We start from the raw sequence: 18358 nt of genomic DNA, 5'->3' as shown, positions 1-18358 counted from the left end.
AAATTTGTTGCTGTATTTTAAATCTCTGCATTGCTGCTAGGTTTTATGCTGGTTATACTTTTATACTGTAGTTTTAATGCTTTTATATTTTATATTATTTTTATGCTGTACTTGTGGTTTTAATTTTTGTGAACCACCCAGAGAGCTTCAGCTATTGGCCCGTATAGAAATGTAAGAAATAAATAAAATTGTAGTCCAGTTGTCCATGCTTGCTGGAGGGTTCTGGGAGTTGTAGTCCAGTACATCTGATGAGCACCAGGCTGGGGAAGGCTATTCTCCTGTTTTTATTTGGTTATGGTTTTCATCTTCTGAACATTTTGTAAACCACGTTGCTTGGCTTCAGAAAAGCAGGACAGAAATACAATTACATATTAACAAATAATAAAATATCTGGAGGGCAGCAGATTGCCTTCTCATGTGGCCAGGGCATGGCCTGAAGGAACAAATGTGCTGATGCTAAGTAGGACTGTTCCTTGTCTAGGCCTGGAAGACCACCAAGGACCCATACCACCAAGGACCCATATCCTGCCTTGAGGTCCATTGTGGAAAGAAGTGGGATACAAATGTAATAAAAGATGTTGCTGCTGTACAGTTGGCCAAATTCTATGAAAGAAACAACAAAAAATTAGGGAAGGGATGTGGTAAGAATCAAAACATGTTTATTCAAGTTCAGAAAGCACAGGAAAACAATGTTCTGAACATCATCTCAACCAGATATACCATTTTAGGTAAAATGTAACAGGCAAAAAACTGGTTTCTTAGCAAATGTTTACAGGAGAAAAAAAGGTCTCATCAGGTGTTATCTTCCCCCTTCTCCCAGTTTTCCCTCCTGGTGATCCATCAAGCAAAGCAATATTAAGGCCCCTACAATGATTTAAAGCCCCACAAAGGGATTAGGAATGTTTTGGTCCAGGAGAGTTTTGACTTCATTTGGCACAAGATTATTTCAACTACCTGTAGGATTTCTCATCAGGGTGTGCACACCTCTCTGCAGCCTCAAGAAGGCAGTGTTGTCAAACAAAATATCCCCCCCTCCCCCCCACGTATCTCTCTAAGCCTGGTACAATGTTTAGTCTGGTACAATGTTGTGATTAAAAGCTATCAAGTTAAATGGCATTAATATACAATTTTTGCAACTTTTTTGGCTCCTCAATGGAGATGCCTGCTCTGATTTTATTAGCGTGCAGAAATTCCGTAATCACAGCCTGGGTCCAAAGAGATAGAAGAAGCTGGCCAGGATCCCAACAGCCAAGACTAGGTGGTTAGTTTTGACACTGGAAGCTCCGCTGACATTGCATAAGAAAGACGAGCAGCAATTCACGGACACAGCTGCAATGCCGATGTTGACCCCCGCTTCTGGGCAAGCTGGAACACAGCCTTTGTTGATGGACTGCTTAGAATACCCACCTGGCAAGCAGGAAGGAAGGGATAGATCAAAATGTTTTTCTTGAGTTCAGCAAATGTATCATGTAGTTTCTCTTAGCATCAAAAGGGAGTGCCTCCCGCCCATGAGCTGGTGTAGCGAAGCCCTAGTTCAAACCTCTCCTTTCAGCCAAATACTCGTGATGGAGCCCCTAGGCTCTCAGCCTACTATTATCTCCCATACCTCTAGTTATAACCACCCTGTAAGTTAGGCCAGTGCTACAGATTACTGAGATAATGGAAAAGAAGTAGTTTCAGTACTCTGCAACAAGTATTGTCCAACCCCAACTGCAAGAAAGCCGAGAATATTTTCTTACATTCCCCCGTTACCCTCACCTCACCTCTCCCTCAATTCTCTCCCCAATGTCCAATGTTAGACCAGCCTTCCCCAATCCAGCTCCCTCCAGATTGTGAGACTACAATTCCAATCATCCCCAGAAAGCGCTGCCATGCTGGCTGGGGATGTTGGGAATTCTAGTCCAACGCATCTGAAGGGTGCTGGTTGGGGAAGGCCAACATACACAATTTAAACCTGCAACATCATGTGCAATACTGCGTCTTATTGACAGGCAGGATTAAGACACATTTTCTTGCCCCCCCACGCACACACAAAACTGAATACCCTCAAGTTGCCTATTGTAATGGACTTCCATTTACATCGGGGTGGGCAGCCTGTGGCCCTCCAGATGCTTTGGCCTACAACTCCCATCAGCCCTAGCCAGCATGGTCAATGGTGAGGGATCATGGGAGGTGTAGGCCAAAACATCTGGAGGGCTACAACTTGCCCATCCCTGGTTTACATTGTAAGGTACAGGGCCAAAACCAACTTTCATTTGCTAGTTAAATAATAATAGGAGGTGTTTATTTGTGGGAAGTATATATATCCTGCCCTTCCACCGTAGAAGTAATGCTCAGGACAGCTTATGAAAAATGTAAAAATTAAACAAAGAAAAGAAATTAGCAACACAACCAAAACAGTAAGAAGAGATGGATACCGCAGGTAACAGCCACCTAAAAACTAGGGGTGAAACAAGCAAAACACTTCAGTCTGGCAGATCAAATGCTTACTGGATACTTTGAAATCCTACACATATCTGCTCAGAAGTAAGCCCCATTGAGTTCAATGGGGCTTATCCCAGGTAAGTGTGTATAGGATCGCAGCCTCCATTAGGAGGCAAGAAGAAATGGGGCCAAACAGACCTCTGCCACTGGGCCACAATCCCAGAGGGATCTGCTATCGAAATACTGGACAAGATAGACCTGTGATCTTGCCTAGTAAAGCAAATCTTGTTATGATCCTAGAGAAACATGATAGCATAAAATATACCTACCAAGTGATGCTCCCACATACGTTGTAGCACAATAGTTGTCGGAATCTGAACAAATTTGCCACCTCCAGCAGCCCCAGTTGGACTCTGCATTCTCACAAGACCAACACACCAGTGAGAAAGCTGCAAAACATTTAGACCAGTCCCCAGATTAGATGCACGCTGAAATAATGTCCTGGTTCTAGCTTGGGGTGAGGAACAATGTAATTTGCAGCCAATCTTGCTTCAAAATGGACATCCTAAGATAAATTCCTGCTTAGAACACAACTCCAATACACCCCCAGTTGCCAACAATGACAGCCAGGCCCAATCCAGTACCACGCTACCAACGCCCACCCAGGGACTTGCACTTCCCATAATGATCGGATAAGTGAGAAGCTGACCTGTGCCCACAGACAGACCATGCTCTTATACAGAACCAGATAGAGGTCCTATGCTGCTGGAGTCACTCAGTTAATGTTATCCCTTTTTACCATTCAGGGGTAAATGTAGTAAGATTCAAGAAATAAAATAATTTGGCTTATGGGTGATTAGGGCTGCAATCCTATTCACACCTAGCTGGGAGTAAGTACCACTGAATGCAGTGGGGCTTTCTCCTGCGTAGACATGCATAGGATCACACTGTTAATCTTAAAGGTCTAATAACTGGTACTATGATCTCAATGTACTGGTTAAGCTTACCTGCTCTTCAGAGCATTCATATGTCCCCTGGTTAAAAAAATAAAATTAAAATAATGCAGCTCTCCATTTGGAACTGGAAACTATGTGATATTCTGCTTTGGTTCAGGCCAGTCCCAGGCAGTCTGGTTTAGTCCAAAATTAGGCATCTGGTTCTTGTTATTGCAATATCATTTTAATTTCATTTGTTTGCCGTTTCATTTGTTTACTAACTATTTATATCACTCCAGTGTTATTTGACCTGCGCTCATTATTTATTTTCAGGTTCGACTCAAATCAGAAGTGCAGATTCATACCTGTAAAACCCTAAAGTGACAGTCTTTCAGGGCTAACTGGAGTGTTGGCCTGGCAGAAGTGAAGCTGTGAGTCTGAATGAGATGCTGTGCTTATGCTTACAGTTAACGTAACTGACATAGGTGCTAGCATACCACAGCTCAGCCACGACGAGATGATGCCCTGCTCTGGTGCCGAGAAGCTGGAACTAGCCAGAACAGTAAGATGTGTGAGGCAGGCCAGAGATGGAGTGGGTGGCAGGGAGGACGCTAGCACCACATGGCTTGGGGGCCAAGTAAAATGGTAACTCAAAACCAATACTGTGGCCATATTATAGGGCAGTGGAGGCTGGTGGCTCTGATGTCAGTGGGGCAGTGCATCTGCTCCAGGTTTCAGTCAGAACCATTCAGAACTCTAAAGGAGCTCTCCAAAGTGCTTCGCAGTTCTGACTGAAACCCGGATTGGATTCACCAGCCCACTGACAGTGGAGCCACCAGCTTCCACTGTCATAGGGAGGCTTCCCGCTTTCACACAGGTGCTTACAAAGATATTTATTTGCAACCAGGAACCTCCCCTGACTTCTATTTGTGGGGGAAATATCTCTTTGTATTCCCTGTAGAGAAGCAAACCATGCCAAATATTCCAAGCATACCACTGTCTTGACTTACCGTGGCAGAACACCTTTTTTAATTTCATGATGGCATCGCTCCTTAGCAAGGCATGGGAGCAACTTGTCCTCTAGCCCTGCAGGCGTCAGGGCTACAACCCACAGACCAGCAAAGCTCCTTCCACTGGCCTCGTGCTCATACTGCAGGCATCTGCGGGGCCCTCAGAATGGCCCGTGCTGCCCTCTCCTTTGCTGCAGGAACCAAGGAGCTCACCTTGACCATGCCTGAAGAACTTGACCTCTGCCTAGGTAGTACAAGTGCCCGCATTTCAAAAGTGGACTTTTTAATATGTGCTGTTACTTTGCTAATTCCTTTTCTCATTTTCTTTAATTGCAACTGTAGGCTGTCTCTGCTATTCTAGGATAAAAATCTAAAGAGAAGAATAGCCCGGTTACTATAAATGTGAGCCCTTCAACCAAACATTGTAAAGTTATAATCCATTACATTTTTTAAAGTTCCAAGAACGATAACAGTTAATTTCTTTCTCTAATTAGCACACCTGTCGATGATTAACATTATCTTTTGTTGCTTTTCTAATAAAAATGCTTAAAAAAACACCTTCACTATGATATGACAATACTGGATCTGTAAATTGACCAAAGCTTTTTGGACAGGGTCAGCTTTAGGGGGAAAAGATTCCCTTGCTGGTTCTAAAACAGGAAAGAGGTATATTTACTTCTTTTTTAACTAGCCAGAAGATGTCTTTGAAAACAGATGTCAAGGAATTTGTGCGAATAGGGAGCGGGGAGCAGCAGAGAAGATCCTGTTGGAGAGTTGTCACATTTAAAAGAAGCCATGCTCAAAAAGGAAAAAATATAGGGGGCTGCAGACTAGTCTTCTGCCCATATACTTAGGCAGAGGGGGTTTCCCCACCCCACAGCCCATCAGTAACAGGACCAGAAAGGAAGATGCCATTCTCATTAGGCTGTTTGTGAAGTAATGCAGTTACAGAGTACAAACAGCACTATCTGGAAGCAAGGCCAAGTTACAAAGTACAGATGGGGGGTCTGGAAGTGAATTCTTATATAAATAACCGACAATACGGTCTTATCTGGCAGTTTGGCTCTGCTCCCAAGTATACTTTCCTTTAGAGAACTGGCTTAGGAGACACCTCTGGAGGCAAAATTGGGGATGAGGGCATTTGTTCTGCTACAATAGGATAGAATTGCCCAGGCCACTATCAGTCAGTTTAAGCTCCCTTCAGATATTTTTAACATACATACAATTAACACGTGGCAGGGCGTGGCAGGATGCACCCTCAACATACAGTCAGGGCCAGAAATATTGGAATAAGGATAACTGTTTTGGCAGTTGGCCTCTGTACACCACCACATTGAAGTTGAAAGGAAACACACCCAGATGGGAGTGAAGTCAGGACTTCCAGCTGTAATTCAAGGGGTTTGACAAAAGTGGGGCACCAACCATTCAGGAAGGACAGCCAGTGGCATACACACACACCCATCGTTGGTGGCTCATAAGTAATGGAACAAACCAACATCATTCCAAACTTAAGGATCGCCTTTAATACCTGGATGAAAATCCTTTGCAGGCAATGACTGCCTGAAGTCTGGAACCCATGGACATGAATCCCAATGCTGAGTTTCTTCCCTCGAGATGCTTTGCCAGGCCTTCACTGCAGCTGCATTCAGCTGCTGCTTGTTTGTGGGTCTTTCTGCCTTCAGTCTTGTCTTCAGTAAGTGAAAAGCATGCTCTATTGGGTTAAGATCAGGTGACTGACTTGGCCAGTGAAAAACATCCCACTTCTTTGCCTTCAGAAACTCTTGGGTAGCTTTTGCTGTATGTTTTGGGGCATTATCCATCTGCAATATGAAGCGGCGTCCTATGAGTTTGGCAGCTGAATCTGAGCAGAAGGTATAGCCCTATACACTTCAGAATTCGTCCTGCTGCTTTTATCAGCAGTCAGGTCATCAATAAACACCAGTGACTCGGTTCCATTGGCGGCCATACATGCCCATGCCATAACACTGCCTCCACCATGTTTGACAGATGATGTGGTATGCTTTGGACCATGAGCTGTTCCTTTCCTTCTCCATACTGTTCTCTTCCCATCATTCTGGTACAAGTTCATCTTTGTTTCATCAGTCCAAAGAATCTTATTCCAGAACTGGGCAGGCTTTTTTAGGTGTTTGCTGGCAAAGGCTAATCTGGCCTGTCTGTTCTTGAGCATTACCAGTGGTTTGCACCTTGTTGTGAAGCCTCTGTATTTACATTCATAAAGCCATCTCTTGACTGTAGATATTGACAATGACATGCCTACCTCCTCAAGAGCATTCTTGACCTGGCTAGATGTTGTGAAAGGGTTCCTCTTCACCATGAGCAGAATTCTGCGGTCATCCACTTTAGTGGTCTTCTGTGGTCTTCCAGGCCTTTTGCTGTTGCTGACCTTGCCAGTTAATTCCTTCTTTTTCAGGATGTTCCAAACTGTTGTGTTGGCCACTCCCACTGTTTTTGCTATCTCTCTGATGGGTTTATTTTGTTTCCTCAGCCTAATGACGCCCTCCTTCACTGGCATGGACACCTCTTTGGACCTCATGTTGGGAGTTCCAGTGAACAGCTACCAAATGCAAATATAACACTCAGAGCCACCTCCAGGCCTTTCATCTGCTTGATTGATCATGGGGTACCCAGGAAACAGGCCACACCTGGCCATGCAGTGGCTTGTCAGCCATTCGTTCCATTACTTATGAGCCACCAATGATGGGGGGGGGTGTATGCCACTGGCTGTACTTCCTGAATGGTTAGTGCCCCACTTTTGTCAAACCCCTTGAATTACAGCTGGAAGTCCTGACTTCACTCCCATCTGGGTGTGTTTCCTTTCAACTTCAATGTGGTGGTGTATAGAGGCCAGTTGCCAAAACAGTTATCCTTGTTCCGATATTTCTGGCCCTGACTGTACCTGCATTCACCATACTGAAGTGTGGAGATGAGCCCTCTGCCTAAGAGAAGGCAAAGGGTTTGAGACAATAAATGCCTGTAAGACATGGATGGAACCTTCTATCACAGTGATAGCTCCCCCTATGCACTTTCATTACAAGAAGCTGCCTTATACCAGGACACAGAAAGCTGGCTTGGCTGAGAGCAGGTGCCTTGCTTTGCATGCAGAAGGGATCAATTCCTGCTATCTCCGCTTTAAGGATGACCACAGGCAGCAAAGCTAGGAAAGATATTATTCACCTGAAACCTTGGAGAACTGCTACCACACAGGACAGACATTGCATCGTTCATCTAATGTCAGTCCTGACTGGTAGCAACAGGCTAACTTCATTGCTACCAGTCTGGTTCCATGCAGAAGCACCTTGGATAGCTCCTTTAGAGTTCTGATGGAAACCCGGAGCAGATTCACTGACATCACAGCCACCAACCTCTGCTGCAGCTTCCTATGTGGCTATGGTTGGACAGGCCTTCAACAGAGAACTGGGAGTTGGATGGTTTCTAGAGGAATCAATCAAGAGATGTATCCAGAGAAAGTTACAGCCTGGTTTTGTGCATGTTCTAAAAGCAGTAAGCAAGCTCAATCAACATTTGAAATTCCAGGAGAAGTTACTGGCCACAAAATTCAGAACTAACATACAAGTTGCTTCTGCAATTTCAAATGCGGAGTTCAGCATAGCTAGTTCTTTGTATCTGAGGGGTTCTGAACATGGAGAAGTACAAATGAGTATGTAAACTTCCTCATGCAAAATAAAGTTGAACAAATGGGAAAGTTATTTTTTGTGGATAATACGTAATACAAGGTTTCTTCCCAAGGACAGTCTCTAAGATATATGTATAGCCAGTGTGGCACAGTGGTTAGAGCAGTGTAGGGATGATGGGCGTTCTAGTCCAAAACATCTGGAGGGCACCAGGTTGGGGAAGACAGGATTAGAGCAGCCTTCCCATACCTGGTGCCCTCCAGATGTCTTGGACTTCAACCCCCACCAGCCCCAGCCAGTCATAGCCAATAGTCAGGAATGCTGGGAGTCCACAGTCCAAAATATCTGGAGGTCATCAGGTTGGGGAAGAATGGGTTAGACTATCAGCCTAAGACTGAGGGAGACCCAGCTTTATATCCCCAGTTCTCCATGAAGTTCACTGGGCAGCTGGGCCACTCACAGTCTCTCAGCCTAACCTCGGGAAGAAAGGAAGGATATAAATGCAACAAATAAATACATTTCAAAGTATAACTGGTGTAATAGTGTGACAGTTTACACAGATGTAACAAACTGGATTGTTCATGACATGGTATTTCCATTGGCTCCCTTAAGAATCAACATACTAAGGATCAACTTAGAATCCCCCACCACCCAAAAAGGAAGTCTATTTATGCACTAGAATCCATTTTCAGGGGCATGCAACCCTTTAAACCAGAAGTACGGTATCTTAATTCAAAAGGTCAGACTGTGCTGCAAATTTGGATAATGGCCAATAGATAACAGATGATTTGGTGCCCTTTCTGCTTGTATCTGTCGAGGACACCATGAGAGGGGTGGAGCAAGCAAGCTCACTGAAGTCTCCTATCCACCCTTCTCCCCCTGTGGTTCTCATCACCCACATGAACATCTTTATTGCTCCTGGGCTGCCTTCAATAAAACAGCCCTTTATCCTCTGTAACTTTAGGGAGGTTCGCATGATCAACGCCCCCCCCCACAGGCACACCCCCTGACAGTAGGTGTGAAGGGTCCATGGGGCTGCACAGACTAGCATCCTCCACCCAACTACACATTCAGCTGGCATGAGAAGGGACTCAACATGTGTACTGTTGTACATTTATAGAACTCCTCTGTGTGGGGGCCAGGGCGGGGGACAATGACCCTGACTCAATCAGAGACCCCTCTCCTCATGTGGAAGAGCTCTAACTGCATACATCAGTACATGTATACACTTGCCCATGATGGTCAAATCTGGGAGCTACAACCCCTGCTCACATAAGAAGAGCCTTGCTGGATCAAACCAAGATCCATCTGTTCCAGCATTCTGTTCACACAGTGGCCAACCAGAAGTTGACCAGGAACCCACAAGCAGGGCATTAGCACAACAGCACCCTCCTGCCCATGTTCCCCAGCAACTGGTGTACATAGGCTCACTGCCTCTGGTGCTGGAAGTAGCACGTAGCCATCAGGACTAGTAGCCATTGATAGCCTTCTCCTCCAGGAATGTGTTTAAACCCTTTTAAAGCCATCCAAATTGGTGGCCATCACTACGTCTTGTGGTAGTCAATTCCACAGTTTAACATGTTCATTCAGTGGGTGAGGAGGGCCTTGTCTGAAGTAGCCCCCTCCGCTTTTGTTACTAACCTAGCTAACTTCATATACTGGGAGTGGTAGTAAGGCAAATAGGTGTGGGGGAAAAATCAGGGCAATCAGACCAAGAATAATTTTTTTAAAAAACTTTCATTTTTTCTAAAAGCTTTTGAAAAGCAGCAACTACAGTTACTGTCATGATATTTTGGGAGGGGCAGAGAACAGGTTTTAAAACAGTGCTGGTCATTAACCATAAGAGCAGTTTGGATTTGAAGTTTACAAAGAAAAACATACTCATCTAAACCTTGTCTAGACTATCTCCCTACTTTAGCCAAGACCTAGCAATAAAGCACTTTCTTTCAGCTCATCCTAGTCTGTTGGCAGTGCAGCTTTCATCTCGGCTTCTTTGATCCCTGGAGTCTGGGTCCTTTGGGTTATGGAGTCTTCCAATTTCTAATTCTGTCTACCCTCTGCCTGTTTACACATTTCACTTATGTGCACACAGTATTCCAAGTCACTCTTCTAACCTCTTAGCAAATCAAAACATGCAGAAGAGCTCTGCCAAGGTTCTGTTTCCCCAAGTAATTAGGTTTCGTTTCTCACCTTTTACTCTCTAGGACTGACTGTTTGAACCTCCTGGCAAGAATAGCCTTGAAATAGAAACCAACCTTTTTATAACAAAAACCTAACACAAAAACGGCTCAGTTCCTTTCCATCCATAGATGTTGGAATGAAGCTCTTTCAGAGTTAACAGAGGAAAGACGCAAGACCAGGCATCCAAAGTTAGAACAAACCAGATGGGTGTGTCAGGAGTGAATACAAAGTCTTTGCATTTCAATGTACCCCATATTTGAATGGTTAAAATGTATAATTTGAATTATGTACCTTTGAATTTGCAGGCTTGTGCTAAGCCTCCAGACTTGAAAGAGGAAATACCTAAAAGGGGGAAACCTCTCCCCCAACCCTGGCTACCTATAACATACACCAGGAATGTGGGACCAGTTGACTTTGGCTGTCTGCTGGAGTGTTCAAGCAGTCTCCACCTATGGGCAACCTGCATATTTGTAAGCAAATGCCAATAAACTGCCCAGAGAGCTTCAGCTATGGGGTGGTATAGAAATATAATAATTATTATAATCACAGAATCATAGGGTTGGAAGGGGCCTACAAGACCATCAAGTCCAACCGGCTGCTCAATGCAGGAAGCCTGATTCCCAGGCAGTCTCCCTCCCAAGTACTAAACAGGGCTGACCCTGCTTAGCTTCCGAGATAATCTCCTCCCAAAGGAAACCAAACCTGGGCAAGCGAGCACTGCACCCCTGGAATTTACCGCCACTCAGAGAAGTAGGGTCAGTATACCAATCATAATTTCTAAGCTGCCCTCCAAATCTAAAAGCACTGGCCTCATGATTTTGAGCTTTTGGAATTAGTCGTCACTTCCCTATGAGTTATGCTCACTCTAAAGAAGTGGGTGAACTGATTCTAAGGGCAACATGAAAATGTTTGCTTAAGACTCTTAAAGATACAATCAACACCAGAGGTAGGCACCCTCCAGATGTGTTGGACTACAACTCCCATCAGCCCCAGGTTGCATGCCCAGTGATTATGCAAGTTGTGGTCCCAACACATCTGGAGGGCACCGGGATGCCTATGTTCTATCATACAGCCCTGCTAAGACTGCACCACTCCACAACAGATTTTGAAGTCTTTCCTGTTATCAAAACCACCTGCAGATAGAAAGCTACCAAATCCATTAACATTCTAGGTTAGAACCTTTTCCCTTGCCATTCTAGCTTTTCACAGGCAGGGAGTTCTTGAAGCCAAGGAGTACTCCATTAAACAAATCCCCTCCCACCTTCATTCCAAAGTGATACATTCCCAAGAAAGCCAGGCATGGTCTCTGGAGCTCTGCCAAATTCCACTGGCAAGATGCTAATCTGGTAGTTTAAAAAACATGACACTTCACAACCCTAACACCCTTCCAGCTATGTTATCTGCATCTCAAGCAGTGAAAAGTCAATTTATTTTAAGATATTTATATCCTGCCTTTCAATTCAGGCCAGAATTAGCTCCCAGAAAACAAAACATCATATATGCAAATAATAAAAGCAACAGAACAGGAAGTCATTAAAAAAAACAAGGTAAAATTCTAGAACAAAAACCACTACCAATGCTAAATGTTAAAACCTGGGTAAAAAGAATTATTGTTGCTTTTTAACCTTGTACCCAGAACTAAGCCATCTGGCACAGGTGAACTTCTCTGCAAGGGAAGGGTGTCCTAACAATGGAGCACCACCACACAGGAGGCCCTGTGTCCAGTTGCCACCTGACTCATCTCTGGAAGACGAGCCACCCCAAACAGGGGCCCTACAGATTATCACAACACTGCAGCAGGTAGGCCCAAAGCAACTTTAAAAAGCCCATCAGCGATCTACTCCAGCCTTCTCCAACCTGGCCCACTCCAGATGTGTTGGGCTAACCAGCATGCCCACTGAACACATCTGGAGCACAACAGGTCAGGGAAGGGCTGCTCCAGTGGCAACTTTTCACTGCCATGTTTTAAAACTATGTGTCCCTTCTTAGCAGTATTTTTTAAAAATGAGTTCTGTTGCTTGTTGGAGAAGAGTCCTCCCACTTGGCCCGTTGTGGGGTAGTCTCTGTGGAGTTTTACTCAAACAAGGAAGGAAGGAAGGAATATCTGAAAGTAAAATGTCTAATTAAAAAAGTGAGGGGGAAGATAGCCGAAGGCTTTGGGGAACACGAAGGAAGGAAGGAAGGAAAGTGAGCTGGCTGTTTTTAATGCTCTCTTGATTTTTATAATTCTTGGGGGCTTTTCAATGTTCTAAACCACCTCTTAATCTTAATTTTTTCGGGGGGTGGGGGGAGAACACGATAAATAACGAGACTACTATCCGCCATTTTAGGAATAATTTCATTTCTGCTGTTTTAGGAACAACGCCCGCACCCACACCCGTTTCCCTGTTCTCCTTCCCCTCTCCAGGGATGAAGAGCATATCAAAACACAGGAAACAGGTGGTTCCTGTGCCCTAAACTTTCTCCCTTCCCAACATGCCTGTGCAATAAATCATGTCAATCCACGCTACTGCACACTTGAATTATCATAAAATTCAGAGTTTCCTGTCAGCATTAGAACAAGTCCTGGCAGAGTCCCGAGGCCAAGACACACACAGATGAGGGGATGTGGCCTCCTTTCACCTTCCATCCGTCATTAGGATTGCCAACAGGTTTCCTTTGTGTACCTGCTCTCATACTTTCAACAGCGGCCCAAGAAAAAATTAAGGAACTGAAACTGAAGGAACTGCACTGGCTGCCATTTGCTACTGGGCCCAATCTAAGATGGTGTTACTAGCGTATAATACCCTGAACAACTTGGGAACTGGTTACACAAGAGACCGCCTTCTCCCATATATACCAGGGGTCCTCAACCTTTCTGGACCCATGAGCACATTTGGGAATTTGAGAAACTGCTGCGAGTACCACCGCAAAATGGCTCCCATGGAGGATGTGGCTAGTCGCATAATGGCTGCCTTGTGAGGTAAAGAGGTGGGGGGGAAGGGGAAAAAGTGAGGCTAGAGGCTGAGAGGGAGGGGGAAATAGCAAGGCAAAGGGGTAGATGAGAGAGAAAGAGCAAGGCTGGAGGCCAGAAAGGGAAAGGAGGCAGCTAGGGAGGGGGAAGGGAGAGAAATAGCGAGGAAAGGGGGTGCGGGAGAGACTCAGCAAGGCTAGAGGCGGGGAGTGGGGAGAGAGCGAGCAAAGGACTGTGTGAGCAGGTTCAGGAACAGGAAAGGAAGGAGAACCTGGTGTCCTAATAGTTTTCAGGGATTTAATTAAAATATTTTTTTTTGGAGGGGACGGAAAACAGAGAGCTTTGTCGACACCGTTGGAGGTCCCCGTTGGCACATCAGGGACCTCCTCCTATAGACCCATGTGATCCTTGAAATCATCTGACAAGGCCATCCTGGTGATGCCACACATTCCTGAGACAGACATGTGCTGACCATTCTCCTTTTTAGGCGCATGTTGAAGATACATCTGTTTACGCAAGCCTTCCTGCTGTAGGGTAGCCTACCACCGTTCGGATATGTAGATACCCTGGTGTTTACGTACTGGTTTTATATGTTTATGGTGTGTGTACACTGCTTTGAAACCTGTAGATATAACCAGTTTATCTATCCTCGTAAACAAATGAGATAAACACATTTAACAGGTGAAGCAATCCTTAGAGATCTGTGCCAGAATGAAGTGTGCTGTGGAACAGTGGATGTGTGGAATGTCATTAGGAGCGCAGAAATAGCGCTAGGTTTTCTTTTTGAAGTGGCAATTCTTAAGTATCCCAATCACTTCCCCATTTTCATAAAAAATGACATCCCACAAGCATGTAGATGTGTACTGGGGGGGGCGGGGGGGAGATAATTTTTAACTTGTGCCAGGACTCTGCCCTCCCAGGATTTTCAGCACCAGCCTCTGCCCCTGAATCTTGCAAACCCTTAATAATGAAGATGCCTCTAAACATGTGCAGAGTGCCTTCCTCATCACCACCCAATCAACACAGGGAGCCCCTACTCTCATCTGGAGTTAAGAAAAAGGGGTTGCCTACCATTTTAGGGTGGAGGTGACTTCCTGCCCGTCTTACACCCCAAGACTTCTTTTCTTACAACCCAATCCCATGAATCTTTACTCAGCAACAAGTCCGTTGTGTCTGATGGGCTTGCTTTTCTTTTTTAAAGCGTATATAGGACGGCGCCTTAGAAATGAAGCACTGCCCATCACAATACCCTGGATGGCTACAGAAGCGAATATATTAAGGCAGGCCCAGGTCCTAATGCATCACACCCTAGTGCCCTTAAAACTGTAACAGAGGAAGAGAAGAGAGCAGCCTCCAGCAGAAAAGCAGGAAGAAGCCGGACGGAAGACCCTCCTTCTGGAGGAGCCAGCCAAGGAGGTGGGGGAGAAGGGGGAGACCCTCTTTCCGGGGGAGCCAGGCAAGGAAGCGGGGGTGGGGGAGACACTCTTTCTGGGGGAGCCAGCCAAGGAGGTGGGGGGAGAAGGGGGAGACCCTCTTTCCGGGGGAGCCAGGCAAAGAAGCGGGGGTGGGGGAGACCCTCTTTCTGGGGGAGCCAGCCAAGGAGGTGGGGGAGAAGGGGGAGACCCTCTTTCTGGGGGAGCCAGGCAAAGAAGCGGGGGTGGGGGAGACCCTCTTTCTGGGGGAGCCAGCCAAGGAAGTGGGGGAGAAGGGGGAGACCCTCTTTCTGGGGGAGCCAGGCAAAGAAGCGGGGGTGGGGGAGACCCTCTTTCTGGGGGAGCCAGCCAAGGAAGTGGGGGAGAAGGGGGAGACCCTCTTTCCGGGGGAGCCAGGCAAAGGAGGTGGGGGGAGAAGAGGGAGACCCTCTTTCCGGGGGAGCCAGGCAAAGGAGTGGGGGCAGGGGGGCTCCTTCTGGGGGAGGCCTCACCTCTTTCCACAGAGAGGCAGACGGCGAGCAGGATCGCGAAGGACGCCTTCATGCTGCCGGGGGGGGGGGGGCGCCTGTCTCCCTCTTTGGCACAGCGGGGCAGCAGAGCGACGCCTTCTCCTCCTCGCGGGTCCCGCTCCGGACGCGGCTGCTCGGCAAAGTGGGGAGCCGCTGGCCGGAGAAGAGGGGAGGGGGCGGCGGATGGGCTGTGCCCACGTGCTGCTCTCCGCAAATCCCAGGCAGCCACAGCGAGCGGGACAGCGGGGAACCTCCTCGCCGCGCCTCCCCCGCGCGCCTTTCTCTTTCGTTTCTTCCGGAGCCGCGCATCCCTTCCGAGGAAAAGGAGCCTGGCGCGATGCCTGGAAGTTTCCGCCGTGCCAGGGCGCTCCACAGGACCAGCCTTCCCCCAATCTGGCGCCCTCTGCAGATCCCATTATCCGGAGCTGGTCTGCAAGTCTTTTTGAGCCAAACGTGTCAACTGGCTTTATTTCACCCCTATTTTTGCGGCCAAACCATGCTGCAATTTATGCACGTTCAAAAAGGTGCCCTAAGCCACTTCAACAGTTGTTCCGGTTCTTGCCACCACTTAGCAAAAGAGGTTTAAACAAAAGCAAGAAAACCCCACTGCGGGAATATCAAGAATACACGACCAGTCTCTGCTTGAAGACCTCCAGCAACTGAGAGCCCACCACCTCCCTAGGCAGTTGGTTCCCCTGCCAGGCTGCTCTGACAGGTTGTTGTTCAGTCGTTCAGTCGTGTCCGACTCTTCGTGACCCCCTGGACCACAGCACGCCAGGCCTTCCTGTCCTCCACTCTCTCCCGGAGCGTGCTCAAGTTCATATTCATTGCATCGGTGATGCTATCTAGCCATCTCATCCTCTGCCGTCCCCTTCTCCTTTTGCCTTCAGTCTTTCCCAGCATCAGGGTCTTTTCCAGGGAGTTTTCTCTTCGCATTAGGTGGCCAAAATATTGGAGCTTCAGCTTCATTATCTGTCCTTCCAATGAGCACTCAGGGTTGATTTCCTTTAGGATGGACTGATTGGACCTCCTTGCAGTCCAGGGGACTCGTAAGAGTCTTCTCCAGCACCACAGTTCGAAAGCATCGATTCTTCGGCGCTCAGCCTCCCTTATAGTCCAGCTCTCACAGCCATACATTACTACTGGGAAAACCATAGCTTTGATTAGACGGACCTTTGTGGGCAAGGTGATGTCTCTGCTTCTTACTATGCTGTCTAGGTTTGCCATAGCTTTCCTCCCAAGGAGCAAGCGTCTTTTAATTTCATGGCTGCAATCACCGTCTGCGGTGATCTTGGAGCCCAAGAAAGTAAAATCTGTCACTGCTTCCATTTCTTCCCCTTCTATATGCCAGGAAGTGATGGGGCCAGATGCCATGATCTTAGTTTTTTTAATGTTGAGTTTCAAACCAGCTTTTGCACTCTCCACTTTCACCCTCAACAAGAGGCTCTTTAGATCCTCTTCGCTTTCTGCCATTAGGGTGGTATCTTGGGTGGCCCTGCACGGCATGCTGCTGCGGCCGCCATTTGCGTCCTGCCAGGCTGCCATGATAGGCTACGTAAGTATTTACGTAGCCTATCACGGTAAAGGCAGCCACGCAAATGGCGGCCACTACGCTGTTTGTGTGGCTGCCTTTACTGTGATAGTCTACGTAAATACTTACGTAGCCTATCATGGAAAGAGCAGCGGCGCAAACGGCGTAACGGCCACTGATTGCGTCTCTGCTCTTTGCCGTGATAGGCTACGTAAATACTTACGTAGCCTATCATGGCAGCCTGGCAGGACGGAAATGGCGGCCGCTATGGCAGCTGCCATTTGCAGCCACAGCAGCAGGCCAAAAGACCAGCCACCGCCGCCTCCGCCCCGGTAAGTTTCGTTCCGGGGGAATTCCACGGGGTGGCGGGGGGGGGAAGCCGTTCCGCCATGGGTTTCGGGGGGCCGAATGCCAGTGCATTCAGCCTCACTGAAATCCGTGGCGGAATTCTCCGCCATCCCTAGTATAATCAAAGCTATGGTTTTCCCAGTAGTAACGTATGGCTGTGAGAGGTTGACTATAAGGAAGGCTGAGTGCTGAAGAATTGATGCGTTCGAACTGTGGTGCTGGAGAAGACTCTTACGAGTCCCCTGGACTGCAAGGAGGTCAAATCAGTCAATCCTAAAGGAAATCAACCCTGAGTGCTCATTGGAAGGACAGATGCTGAAGTGCAAATATTTTGGCCACCTAATGCGAAGAGAAAACTCCATGGAAAAGACCCTGATGCTGGGAAAGACTGAAGGCAAAGGGAGAAGGGGACGGCAGAGGATGAGATGGCTAGATAGCATCACCGATGCAATGAATATGAACTTGAGCACGCTCCGGGAGAGAGCGGAGGACAGGAAGGCCTGGCGTGCTGTGGTCCATGGGGTCACAAAGAGTCGGACATGACTTAACGACTGAACAACAACAAGTCTTGGATGATGAAGAACAAGTGAAAGCCCACTTCTGTGTGCCAACTCTTTAGGGGGATGGGGTGAAACGAGGATCCATGAAATCAAAAAGCAATCCTCGTGATTTCATATTATTTTTAAAGGGGTGACCCACAAAACCACCATGTGCCTCCACAGACTGAACCAGAAAAATCACAGATCAGCCACTCATGGGCACAGCCACGGCACAAAAACAGGGATCCAAGTGAGGGATCCTCATCATTTTTAAAGGGAAAGGCCCCCAAAACACCTTCATACCGCAGAACACATCCACGTCCAGGGAATGAGTGACAAATAACATAGATTTGAGACTTCATCGCACGTTATAAAGCCATAGATAAGGGAGCAATAGATAAGAGAGCCAATGTGGTGTAGTGGCTACAGTACTGGACTGGGAGTCGGGAGATCCGGGTCCTAGTCCCCACTCGGCCATGGAAGCTCGCTGGGTGACTTTGGGCCAGTCACAGAATCTCAGCCCAACCCACCTCACAGGGTTGTTGTTGTGAGGATAAAACGGAGAGGAGGAGGAGTATGTACACCGCCTTGAGTTCCTTGGAGGAAAGAAGGCGGGATATAAATGTAATAAATAAATAAATAAATGGCCTCTACTCAGCAGCTAGATGGCCATAGGATATCTGGTTTTCTGGGAACCGACCTTGGAGCCCGCACTCCAAGGTCGTTTCCTGGAGAACTGACCTTCTCCCCCTTCCGCGCTGCCTCGCAAGCAGTGTGGAACTGCTCCATGCTCCGCAGAAGAGGACGGAGTGGCCAAAACGGGGCTTTCTGCGGCGGGGAAA

General features: G+C 47.1%; 1 protein-coding gene across 1 annotated transcript; it reads right to left on the bottom strand.

Moving 5' to 3' along the window:
* Nucleotides 1-642: 642 nt before the first annotated feature.
* On the bottom strand, nt 643-15257 carry LOC146346512 (lymphocyte antigen 6E-like). Its single transcript, XM_084848605.1, has 3 exons — nt 15081-15257; nt 2754-2873; nt 643-1407 (listed from the first exon to the last, which is right to left on the bottom strand). Exons 1-3 carry the CDS (start codon nt 15130-15132, stop codon nt 1199-1201), a joined length of 381 nt encoding a protein of 126 aa, XP_084704731.1. The 5' UTR covers nt 15133-15257; the 3' UTR covers nt 643-1198.
* Nucleotides 15258-18358: the final 3101 nt, after the last annotated feature.

The sequence above is a fragment of the Heloderma suspectum genome, chromosome 4, assembly GCF_057233095.1.
Source record: "Heloderma suspectum isolate Gila_16-S chromosome 4, 16-S_ref, whole genome shotgun sequence".
Taxonomy (NCBI): domain Eukaryota; kingdom Metazoa; phylum Chordata; class Lepidosauria; order Squamata; family Helodermatidae; genus Heloderma; species Heloderma suspectum.
This window is presented reverse-complemented; position numbering and strand designations above follow the sequence as displayed.

What these genes read in the sequence shown, in the direction of transcription:
- LOC146346512 (XM_084848605.1), bottom strand. Translation starts at nt 15,132, where the DNA reads ATGAAGGCGTCCTTCGCGATCCTGCTCGCCGTCTGCCTCTCTGTGGAA. An exon ending in CTGCCTCTCTGTGGAAAGAG is followed by an intron (nt 2,874 to 15,080) that starts GTGAGGCCTCCC and finishes AATGTTTTGCAG; the next exon opens with CTTTCTCACTGGTGTGTTGG. An exon ending in GTATGTGGGAGCATCACTTG is followed by an intron (nt 1,408 to 2,753) that starts GTAGGTATATTT and finishes CCTGCTTGCCAG; the next exon opens with GTGGGTATTCTAAGCAGTCC.